Here is a 12,141-nt window from a genome sequence, read left to right on the forward strand (position 1 = left end):
TCTGTTTTGTAGCAGAGGAAATAGGCCTATTTGGCCTATGTGTGGTTTTACAGACCATGTCCTTTCCAGAAGACCACATGGAGCACACAGGATGTTTTCAGTTAGGACTTAGAAGACTTTGTTTCTATGTGTGACAATTGTATGTAAACTTGATCCTTTTTTCAGGATGCATTGTCTCTTCAGTGATGACCTCTTGTGTAATACTGAGGAAGACAGATTTTTCTCGTCAAAACTGCATCCTGTGAATTTTGGCAGGAAATCTTTGCTCCTCAGAATTAAAAAAGTGGTCCCTAGTTTGACAATAACCTGAAGTTCTGGAACTTAAGACCACAGAATCACAGAATGTGCTGAGTTGGAAGGGACTCACGAGGATCATCGAGTCCAACCCTTAGCCCTGCAGAGGACCATCCCCAAGAGTCACACCATGTGCCTCAGAGTATCATCTAAACACTTCTTGAACTCTTGCAGGTGGTGCTGTGATCACTTCCCTGGGGAGCCTGTTCCAGTGCCCAACCACCCTCGGGGGAAGAACTTTTTTCTAACATCCAACCTAAACCTCCCCTGTCACAGTTTAATGCCATTCCCTCAGGTCCTGTCACTGATCACCACAGAGAAGAGATCAGTGTCTGCCCCTCCTCTTCCCCTCATGAGGAAGTTGTAGACTGCAATGAGGGTTCCCCTCAGTCTCCTTCTCCAGGCTGAACAGAACAAGTGACCTCAGCTGCTCCTCATATGCCTTCCCCTCCAGACCCTTCACCATCTTCATTGCTCTTCTTTGGATTAACCTTGTGTTGGTCACATTTGACTTTTCATGGCATTTTCCCAGCTTGGGGATTTTCCCTTTTGATCTGTCTTTGGCCATCTTTGAAATTTTGTACTGCTCAGAACAGAAAGAGATTTGAGTTCAATAGAAATTGCTGCCAGGTGGGGACATTCAACTCAAACCAAAATTAAAACAAGAGTGCAGTCTCCTGGCAAAGTCTTTGCAAAGAACAGATACCAAGAGAAAATGTTATCAGCATACAAAGAAAAGAAAAAAAAAGCCAGTAATGAATATTTGTCAGAACTGCACAAAGCCAAACCATCCCTCATCCCAGCACTGTAAGCTGACTAGCAGCCCTGGTCAGGATCCAGAAGCCACAAAGAACATAGAGTTGTTCTCGTAGATTGAGTCAATGAAGATCTGACTTCAATTTCTTGTTCTTTGGTTTAACAGCCAAATAGTATCTCCCTCAAGCAGTATTGTGAGAACTCCATTAAATGCATAAGTACTTTATCACTAAAATGGTGAGGAAGAGACACCGTCACTACTGAGATGGTGCAGAAGAGGTGCTGGGCCTTACAAAGACAGTTGTGCCTCTCTCCAGTTCCTAAACATTAAATTGTATGTTACATTTAATAACATACTTATATTTTATAACAGATCAGGGCTTCCTTCAGATGTGAAAGACCCACTGCTATCACCCTTATTTTGTCCCATCTCAAGAAAATTCTGTGGGGTTGCCGTGGCCAAGTAATTAAGAAATTTTCACAAATAGGTACACAAACTTACTTGCTACATTAGCACTTGTCATTAGCACTAGTTTTAGGTGTGGTTTAGTTTTCCGAAGGGCAAGCATTGCTTCTGACTTTTCTTAGTAACTTAAGTTCACCATACTGACCAATATCTTGTGGGCTTTGTTGTCTTTCAGATTAGAGGGATTTTATATGAAGGAAAAGTCTTACTGGCTTTTGTTCAGGTCACTGTTTTATAGGAATGATGCTCAGCAATTTGACCATCTTTTTCACCAATTTTATTGTAACACTTTCCAGTTCTGTTCCATTATGTGTCTCCAACATAGCTGAATAAATTGTGGTATCTTAACACCACTAAATTAATTTCTATCAGCTTCTGGCTATTACTTTTCCTTCTCTATGCATGTAATAGAGAATTTGGTTTGTTGAGTTTTGACTGGACTAACTCACCTGCCTCTTCTGTGAACAGTCATAAAACTGACAACTGTTCTATGGACGTGTCCTTTGCCATGACAAATTCTCACTCCAAGTGCCTGGCAAGGGGTGAGCAGCCCAAGGGTAGCAGAGTGTTTGGCCAGTGGAGGAATTGCACAGTTTTGTTCATCACTTCAAGGCTCCCTGTGGATTGTGGATTCTGAACTGGAAAGTAAAGGGACGATGCTCAAGATTTGTAACCATCAAGGAAAATGGTACTTCCTGGGGCCTCTCTCCCTAAAGTTTTAGTCAGTGCAGGTTTTAGTGCTCTTCCTCTATTTGGACAATGTTTTTTTATCTGTGAAATAGCACTGGCACTGCTGGTACAGCAAAGGTTTGAGTTGTTTCTCATAGCAGCAGGGTAGAAACCTGTCCTGCTGAAGACCTTTGGCCAGGCTGACACTGCGTATCTGTAAAACTGAGTGTTAGCTTTTGTTTTGAGAGAAAACAAACTGCCTTCCGAGGAATACATCATTTTTCCTCAAGTTTATCTGATGGCTCCCTCTAGAGATAGGAACATAAATACTGACCTACTTCACAAATTGAAGTTCTTGGATTTGGCCACTTTTAGTCGCATAAGTGTTTTTGTTGCACTTGCTCCTCATCAGACTGAGTGCCTTTTCAAAGCTTTCTTTTTCTGATTGCCTAGATCAGTGCTTTTCAGATGACTGCAGGAATAGGGAGTTTTCAAGTTGTCTTCTTTGCATTTCAAAATTATCTCCTGTAATCAGTCAATGCATCTGCCCCAATGTGCCCACAACTACTTCTCCCAACAAAGCAAGAGATGTAAGCTTGGGACAAACAGGGAAAATACTGTGAGCTGAGCCAGGAAAGATCTGAAGCTTCGCTCTGCCAGTCAGAGTGGTAACAGCCTGTTTAAAAAAACAGTGGGTGGATGTTGACCAGCATTAATTCTAGTAAGTAGGATCTTGTGTCATGAGATGGGGTGCTTTATTTTTGAAGGGAGGGTGAGACAGCAACACGTAGAGGAACTTATGGATTAAATTGCTTTATAGCTGCCCTCCTCCACTGGAGTCAATTACCATGACATTGTTCCCAGAAAGAGTAACTCCACGTTCACTATCCACTCACCAAGTTAAACACTGGTTAATGGAAACTACTGCTGCTTCAACTGCCATGTCTTTTAGAAGGGCTCTGTCATTATAAAAATACAAATAGTGAGTGGACTGACAATTGAAATGGCTGGGACTGTCCCCCACCAAGTAATGTTACATTGAGGTTTGCAGCACTGACTTAAGTCAAGCTACACTGAAGTCTATAGCAGAACTCCCTTCTTTGAGCCTGGCAGTGCATGTTCAACATCCCACCTGAGCCTTGTTTATTGGGAAGCGGTGTCCCTGCTCACATCGTGTTCCCAGTGAGTGGAACACAGAAGCTGATGCATGTGTTGGAGCAAATGCAAACAGCTGGAGTAACAGCATTTTACTCCAAAATAGTGAGGTATATGTGAAAATGCCCCGCTATTCAAAGGCAAACAACAAACAATTGTTTATGCTTTTAATCAATCACAGGTTGGTTTTGTTTGTTTGTTTTTTAAACAATGAATAAACATCACCCCAGAAATGAAACTTAAGAGGAAATGAAGTTGACAAAATTGCCCAATGCACTGACCTCCTAAAATTTTCATCAGAATGGGAATAATTAACAACTGAGGTCAGAATCATATAAGCCTCAAAGCTGCCACAAGAAGTATTGGGTTGAGTCGTGGACAGCAATAAGAGCAGCTGCTGTGCTTGTTCTGCTCCTACAAACCAGGTGCGGGCAGAAGTCCCCAGCATGCATTGCTTAGCACGGATTTGTGCCACCTTCTCTTTCTGTTCATCTGTCACTGGATGCCATTTTTCTTTTGACCATAAATCTTTGTAAGTGGCACTAAATGTATTTACTTTCACGAAGGTACAAGTCATTCTGAACTGCATTAACACAAAGCCTCTCACTGGCTTACAAGCCACATGCTGCATTTGCTCTCATGGAATCTCGTGGGCTGAAATAAAGCATCATCAGGACCATTATACCAAAGTGTGTGAGACTCTGGATTTTGTTTCTCATTGGTGTTCCTGTGTTCTGGTTCTTTTTAAATCACAAGTGCTCTTAAACCATAGCATGTTGCTCTTTTACACTGTGACCAAACTTGGATTAAAGCAGTTTTCTGAACTCTGGTTTCATTTTTAAGCTGTGACTAAAATGAAAAACATAGGCCGTTCAAATATATCAGTGCAGAATGGGGACTAAAATGTGTTACATATATAGATAGATATACATATAGTATACTTTTTTTATTTTTATGAACTATTTAAATACCAGTCATTAAACTTCTTCTGTACTGCAGAGCTGAGAAGCAACTACTTGATAATGCAAATGTTTTTATTAGCCTTGCAGCTACTGGATTAAGAAATGTAGTTACAACATATGCTTCCAGCTATACTCTTGTTTTGGGTAACTGTATTTAACAGCTGGAACTATAGAAAATGTTAATACCGGACTTGTAGGAAATAAACCTCTGTACAAGCCTTGCTGTTGTTTTCTTTCACTGTAGTGTAAGAAGGAGTTCAGTTTATAAATGAAGTTATAAGTAAAGCAATAGTTTGAATGCTGACCCAGCCCGTTCAGGAAGAGCTGTGACAGCCTCACCTGTCTCAGCACTGCTTATCATGGGAAAGCTTATTTCAGGGCCTCTCTGAAAGTAAAGTCTTTATTTCCAAGGAGACTGGTAATAGGCTGAAAAGAGAAGTCTTTTCCTAAACTGATACTTTAGGGAAGGTCTTTGACTAATGAGTAAATGCCATGAGCCAGGAAGGTATCTTTGGGGAAATAAAATTATGTAAAGCAGATATAAGGAGCTCCCCCACGCCCATCTGCAGGACCTTAGCTACCACTCATAGCAGAGAGCTCAAGAACACCTGTGTTATATTTGTGTTTAAGTTGTTTGCCCTACCACACTGGTCTGAACCGTGTGTGAAACAGTGTGGCCAGTTGGCTGGGGTCTATAGGCAGTGGGCTTATAAACACAGTTCATAAGAAAATGTGTTACCACTGCTTTGCAGTAAATCTGAAATAAGTAAGACAAAATGAATCCCACCTCAGTGTCTTAGTCTGAACTGTCTTCACCATTAGTAGAAAGATGTAGGACTGTAGGTGATGTTTCTTAAACTAGACTCAGTAAATCCCTTTAAAAAAGCCTGTTTTCTCTCTACCCATTTTACAATAAGAATCCCAGTGAGTAATTCAAATGTCCACAAACAAAGTAAGATGAATCCCATCCTCAGGGTCTGCAAGTAAACAGATCCAGACAAAATACAACCCTCTCAACAGGAGGCGAACTTCACGTCTAAAACCTGTGCCCTACAGTGTTCCCTTCCCCCTCTTAATCCATCCATAACGATATAGCAATTCCCTTTAATCTTCTGCAGAAATGGCAAGCATATACAGCTTAGCATGTTATTTCTTTTCATGCCTACAGTCATACAGCCATTTCCCTGCTGGATCCAGCCCTGTCTGGGTGTGTTATGTGTTGAAACCTCCTACTTCATGGTATCTTGACACAAACAGGATAATATTCAGCCCTGGCTCCATAAAGTAATGTGGAAGGCATTTGGCAGCGTTCCTAAATTCTTGCTGTTTAAACATGAGGAAGCAGATCTCTTCTGCATACCAGCACTGATTTATAGAAACTGAAGGCCGTGAGGAATTGTTCTATTTAAACTAAGCAGACACTGCAAGAGTTTCTGCATTCCCAGTTATAGGTTGGAGCCCAGTCATCCTCATGCAGTGAAGGATGCCACCAACCTGTCAAATACAGCAGTTAAATGTTGTTTAAAACATTTCCCACTTCTTTCCTGAAGTCTTTCACAAAGGCTACTGAAAGTACACTCCTCTGCATTTCTCTGTGTTGAACGTTTTAAATTATTCTGGGTAACTTTACAAAATCTTGGGTTTTATTCTAATGCCTCCCAATTTTTCTTCCAATTCAAAGAACACAGCCTTAGTGTGTCTTGAGACAGCAGGTGCATATTTCACCATGGGAGAGAGTCGGCAGCACTAAAAAAAATGACACAGGAACCACTCTCCCCCATTATGAGGACACATGAACCCAGTTCATTTTTAACAGGCCTATGGCGTGGTACCTCCCCTCAACAGCACGGGTACTACAGCAGCTGTGTTACTGTGTAATTAGAAGCTTTGTGGTTACATTGTGTCAGCAGTGACACTTAAGTTCCTGGAGAACTGGACCTAAACTTCTGGGAGAACTCTTCCAGCACTTCCATTAGTTTCTCCTCATCCTCTGGTGGACTGTGGGTGCTTGCCAGGGGTAAGTGTGTAGCGACTGGCTGCCTGTCTGGAAGAAGAAAAAAAAGTCCACATGGGTACATTTAACTTTCTCTTCTAGCAGAAAGGATATTTTTCTGCTAGGCTCTGTACTGCTTAAACATACCTCACGGGTTTGAAGCCAGGAAACATACCTTCTAGGAACCTGTAAATAATGTCAAGCATACCTCCTAAGCCAGAAATTAAACTAATTCAATTTGTATTCTGGAACTAGAGTTATTTTCCCTAAGCACAATCTGACAGACAGTGGAGCAAGATCCCATCTGCAGCCAGGGACAGGACAGGAAAAAGGTGGCTTTACAGCAGGTTTGCACCTGCTCCCTGTCACTAGTGCAACACTTGTAGGCAAAGAGCAATAGCTGGAGATTGTTGCTGCAGGGAAAGGCAAATTTGCTCAGTTTGATGCTTTGCTTAATTTTCCAAGTTTCATACTCTTCACTCCCTCTATGTAAGTATAGCTGTATCACCACTCATTCTAAGGGATTTTTTCCTCCAAAACCAGGAACCTTACGACAGTGTCATCAGGTGTCTATGGAACAACAGTCAGAGCACTGGCGAAGCACTGTTAGTCTATTTAGCAAGTCCAACTTCCAAAGCAGCCAGCTGAGATGAAATGAACAAGCTGTTGCAACCCTGGGCTGCAGATTTCTCTGCCAACTCATCAGGCTTCCCAGGAGAGCAGGGGTGTTTGCTCTCTTAAGAGCAAATGTTGTAACTGGCTGCACACACCACATAACTTCTCATGGAAAACTGAGGAGAGAGAAACATGCAGAGGAACATTCCCTTCTCCACTGAATATGAACTGCTTCCTACCTAACCACAGCGCTTCTAGTGGACTGTGTTGAAGTTTGGGAACTATGCGTGAAAGCCAAGTTCAGCATCACAGAGAGGATGCTTCTCATCTTTGGAAAGCAAGTCTCCATCGAACATTTTTTATTTATTTTGGCAGATGCAAATAATTCTGATAGTATTAGTCATGTTCTCACTTCCTTTTATTTTTTTCCTCAGGAAAAAAAAAATAAATGCTGGCTTTAGTTTGGTCTCAGAGTGAACAGAATAAAAGAGAATGGACGAAATGGAGGGAAGCTGTGATTGAGTTGGAAAATGGCTGCCTTGGACCAGAAGCACAGGGGCTGCAGTCAAGTGCCCCTGCACACCAAACCCTTCACTGAAAGGGCCTGAAAAGTGCCCATACAAAGTTGTGGCTTCCAAAGGGCAGTAGCAGAGAGGAATAAATGACTTCACCACTATTTGATAGGCATGAGACACAGGCACAGGACCTCTCCTGCAGTCTTAAGAGCAATCATGCCAGGACAAGAGCTCTCAAAAGTCAATAGCTACAGCTAAAGAGCCAAGGTGTGTTCCCTAAAGCTGGGAGTAGAAAAGGCCGAAGTCAAGAGCCTGGTGGAATTATGATCTCAAGAAAGAACAACTGAGCAGAAGCATTAGGACCAGAAGAAGGTCATCAGACTAAGAAAAAGGCAAAGCTTAGTTCTACAAAGAAGGATGACCAGCTGGGATGTGTGGTTTCCACATGCTGACATGAAAAAGATCTGGTTAAATTTCTGTCAGCCAACTCTGTGAGAGCGGGGACGAAGTCAACCAGCTCTGGAAGTCTGAGCTTCCTGCATGCTCCGTAGTATAATTCGATGAATTTGAGTGCCACATCCAACAAAAATACTGAGCTTCTGTACGCAATTACCCTGAGCTTTTTCTTGTTGGACTGACCTGCTTCACCACTGAGGCACCCATACTTCCAACCCCTACAAAGATGCCTGTCATTTGCCTGGGAGAAAAGGAAGGCTCTACCCTACTTTTCCATTCCCTATGCTCACAGTGCCAGAAATGCCATTGTGCTCAAGTCATTGTGCTCAATGTCATTGTGCTCAGAGTCCAGCATTAGAGAAAGGGGGAATTGGCAGTTTTAGCTAGCATGAAATGGTAGGAAGAACAAGTCAAAGCAAAGCCATCTCCCAGTGCGCTGTGAGAAGGATGTTCATTTCCTAGCATCATAAAAGATGTTGTTTGACTGCTGTGATTCACCTTCCCTTGGCACAGTCCTACATACAGCTATTTTGATTTAAGAAATCCCCAACCCTCCCTAAAGAAATGCTTTGAAGTCTCTATCAGCTATTTTAGAGGACAAAAGCAAGATCATAGCTTAACACAACGCTCACTTGAACCTTTACTCTTGAAACGATTTTGAGAAATGCTTTATCCTTTGATCAAGTTGCCTGGTCCAGCCTTCATCCCCTTCCAGGCCAGACAGGGATCCTACAGTTCAGGCACCTGAGGGATCTCCACTGCTGTGCAATGTAAGACACTGCCTCCTTACCTTGGAAGAACAAGCCGCTGGGTAACTTGGTTGCCTCAGCTGATACTGCCAACCATACCACGGTGTCAGCTCCCTGGGCCTCTGTGCGCAGGGAGTTCTTCATCTTCTCATAGAAATCCGGCATGGACGACCTCACAGCTAGAGAAAATAACAATGAAATGGTGGTCTGCTATGCAAGGATTCTTTGATTAAAAAAAAAAAAGAACAGCTTAAAATTACCATGCTGAGGGTAGGAAGAAGAGAAGGCACCTTGCAGTTTTTGGAAGAAAAAGAGTATTTCCCCATAGCTGGGAATACGATGGCTTGTGGGAGAACAGCGCTAAGCTGCCATATGATCCATCAGTTGTTTGTTTGGGCCAAATGACAGGGACAAAACTAGTAGGAGCTGAGAACAGGATCAGTGAGAGGTTCCTGTGCCAACTCCATTCTAAACTGTAAAGACTGCAAACATAGGCAAAACAGAAATTCCAAAAACCGAGTATTCTAATGGGATTTTTAGCTCTTATTTTCTCATCAGTTTTAGGAAACCAGTTGCAGCATTGTATTAAAAAACTGTATGGTGAACAGTACCGAGACCAACTGCATAATTCCTGTCTAAACTCTAGTTTCATTTTACTGTGTCCAACAATCCTGCAGGTGTTTATTTTTGGGGGTTGGAGAGTTTTTTAACTTAAAGGTGGGATAACTTTATGGTTCATTCAATTTGAAATCCACAAAGGCAGTGCAAATAGAAATGCATTTTAAAGAAAAAGAAATACCAGGATATTTAGTTGGAACAGGCAATTTTCAAGCATAAAGTAGACAGGGTAAATGATTCTGTCATGAGAAGCAAATCTGGGAAACTGCATCCCTATAAAAGACCATGGGATTGCTATTCTGCATCCCAAGCTTGGACACTGGGGGTGGTAACATATTGGGGAACGCAACATTCATATTGGATAACTGATGCTGGCCCACCTGCTGAGGCACAGGCACTGAAGAACAGCTGCAGCTCAGACAAAGAGCTGTCTGGCCAAACTGCTTCTTGACAGCAGTAAATGTTTAGAGGAAGAGTAGAGGAACAGGGATTGCAAAGGGGTGCATTCTCCATTTTCCTACATGCCCTCACAAATTCCCAATGTCTGCATGTTAGTACTCAGAGAGGCAGAAGATCCATCTGTGCATTTAACAGTTCCACTACAAATGTAACTTAAAGGTTACCTTAAAGAACTATGGCTCTGCTGTGCATTTGTGCAGGGCTGGAAACATTCATTGCCCATTATTATTCTCTGGATGCACACAGATAGCAGACAGTGTGCAGAATAGAGCCTCTAAGGGGATACAAAACTACCTCTAGCACCAGTTTGGAGAAAAGAAATTACTGCACCTGTTGGAAAAATCTACTAGGAAGTAGATTTCAGCTACTGCTTTCAAACTAATCCCGAAAAGAAAAAAAATATAGTCAGAATGTGAAGCAGATGTTACCTGGAGTGTCTGCCCAGCCGGGGTGCATTACGGAGAAATGGACATTTCTGTGAGCTTTTGCCCACTGTTCTGTCAAGACAACTTGCTGTCTCTAGGATAGAGCAATAAGAGCCACACTAGCACCGAGTTCAACAGCCTGTCCTCCCAAGTGGTTCCCAGGGGAATAAGGTACATCAAATGTGCTGTAAATACCAGAGCATTTATGTACAGCAGCAATACACCCTTGCTCATCCTGACTGGATTTACTGGATAATTTCATCAGAGACCACCACGGTCATTGCCATCCATATCCTGGCCACAAGCTTATTTATAAAGCGCTAGCACTGCTTTTTATTGACCACATCTACTTGCTGCAGACTGTAGGCAAGAACTAAGCAGGCAGACAGGGTTCATCAGTTGATGACAGTTTTCCCCCCTGGGACTTTTGTTACATCAAATGAAAATCCAGCCATGCTCTTCATGCAAGATGTATGCACTCACAAGGGCGTGCCAGCACACTCCTGGAGATTACTGCCCATGTGTCTCTCTGTATGGGTTGGATGCAATGGGAAAGCAACAGTGAGCAACAGGTTTTTTGCAAAGCTGACGGTCTGAGCTGCCTAGCAAACAAGTGCTGGGCACTCATTTGCTTTCAATACCATGGACTGTACCTTGTTCTGTGCATACACCATGGTTCCATCAAATGTCCCTTTTTCCGACTGCAAGTCAGATATGTTTAATTTCTGAACTAGCATGCCCCCAGAAGAGACAGTTATCTGTAATGAAATGAACGAAAAGCAAATGAATGAAAAGCAAAACCAGGAACTCCCTACAATTGCACTCATGCATGAAATGTGGTCTTCAGGCCATATCTGGAAGTCCATAGGGAGCAGGATTCCTCTGCATACTCTTTGCACTATGCTTGTGCTCATGTGTGGAGCATACCTGAAGATGAAGTGGAAGAAACACAGGTTTTTTTAGGAAGTGATTTTCATTCAAAGTGGTGCTGATTCATCTGGGGGATTCTATGCTTCTTCCTTTTGAAAAGTACATGGGGAGAAAGAAAATAGAACAGCACTATTTGTATTTTGGTTTTTTTAGCATTTACAGAAGCTAATTAGAAAACAAGAGGCCATACAAAACTTGGGAAATATAACTTTAAAAAATGCACCTGCTGTCTTATTTTACATCAAGACCTGTAAAGTTCTTTTAAGCCTATACTCCTGTTGTAGGTATTTTGCACCAGGCTGCAGGAGGTAACTTGCCCTAAGGAAAGTAAAAAGGTAAGTTTCCAAATGAAACGTTTTACTCTGATTTCCAATGAAGAGAGCAGCAAGCAGGAACTTTGCCTTGGAGAAAGAGGTGGTTGTTAGCAAAATCCAAGAGGATTCTAGAGATACTTACAGCATTATAACTAATCCTGCATTGCTAGCACAGTCAAAGAACTGCTGTCACAAACCAGAAGGTAAGCACAGTAAAATACCCCTTTTAAACAGTATCACAGACTCACCACTCTGGCATCAGCTTCTTTTTCCAGGAGGGGCAGCAGAGCAGTTGTCAGGATGTATGTTCCTGAAAGACAGACAGGTACCAGCATTAACTTTTCTTTTTAAAAATCCTTTCTTCTCCCCCTACCTTCTGTAACAACCCAAACCCCAAACTTGATCAGAATTTGACAATTATTTTGTTTAGTGCTTTACCTGCAACGTGCCAACTCAACCTGTAGTGGTTCACGTTGCCATTTACTTAGCAAAAGGCATAGCCATTATTTTGTAGACTTCTATGTTTATTGTATCTATAGACCAAACTGCTCACTACATTCAGTCATGAATCTGAAGGCAAAATGATTCAGATACAGAATTCCTCGATGTGGGGAGGTGATGCCAGTGAAGAAACAGGGAATGCATTTCCCCCTCTGCAGTGTGGCAGATATACACAGATCTAGGCCAGGTCACAAATGAGAGAAGAAAACTGTGCTTCACACTTGCATTTCTTAGGGCACTGCATATGCACTTAAGAGTCATCCA

General features: G+C 42.2%; 1 protein-coding gene across 3 annotated transcripts in view; it reads right to left on the minus strand.

The window, feature by feature from the left end:
* Positions 1 to 3,493: 3,493 nt before the first annotated feature.
* The window catches only part of DHRS12 (dehydrogenase/reductase 12), a 30,594-nt gene continuing 21,946 nt past the window's right edge, over positions 3,494 to 12,141 (minus strand). For 2 of the 3 annotated variants that reach the window (XM_050334014.1, XM_050334015.1), the window contains exons 6-10: positions 11,625 to 11,686; positions 10,786 to 10,890; positions 10,136 to 10,226; positions 8,672 to 8,809; positions 3,494 to 6,346 (exon numbers count right to left, since the gene is read on the minus strand). In XM_050334014.1, the coding sequence (XP_050189971.1) occupies positions 6,219 to 6,346; positions 8,672 to 8,809; positions 10,136 to 10,226; positions 10,786 to 10,890; positions 11,625 to 11,686 (524 nt within the window). In that variant the 3' untranslated portion in view covers positions 3,494 to 6,218. Of the gene's footprint in view, positions 6,347 to 8,671; positions 8,810 to 10,135; positions 10,227 to 10,250; positions 10,662 to 10,785; positions 10,891 to 11,624; positions 11,687 to 12,141 lie in introns of those variants that run through there. The other variant, XM_050334016.1, reaches the window with a different exon arrangement.

The sequence above is a fragment of the Myiozetetes cayanensis genome, unplaced genomic scaffold, assembly GCF_022539395.1.
Source record: "Myiozetetes cayanensis isolate MyiCay16 unplaced genomic scaffold, myiCay2020 scf5-8, whole genome shotgun sequence".
Taxonomy (NCBI): domain Eukaryota; kingdom Metazoa; phylum Chordata; class Aves; order Passeriformes; family Tyrannidae; genus Myiozetetes; species Myiozetetes cayanensis.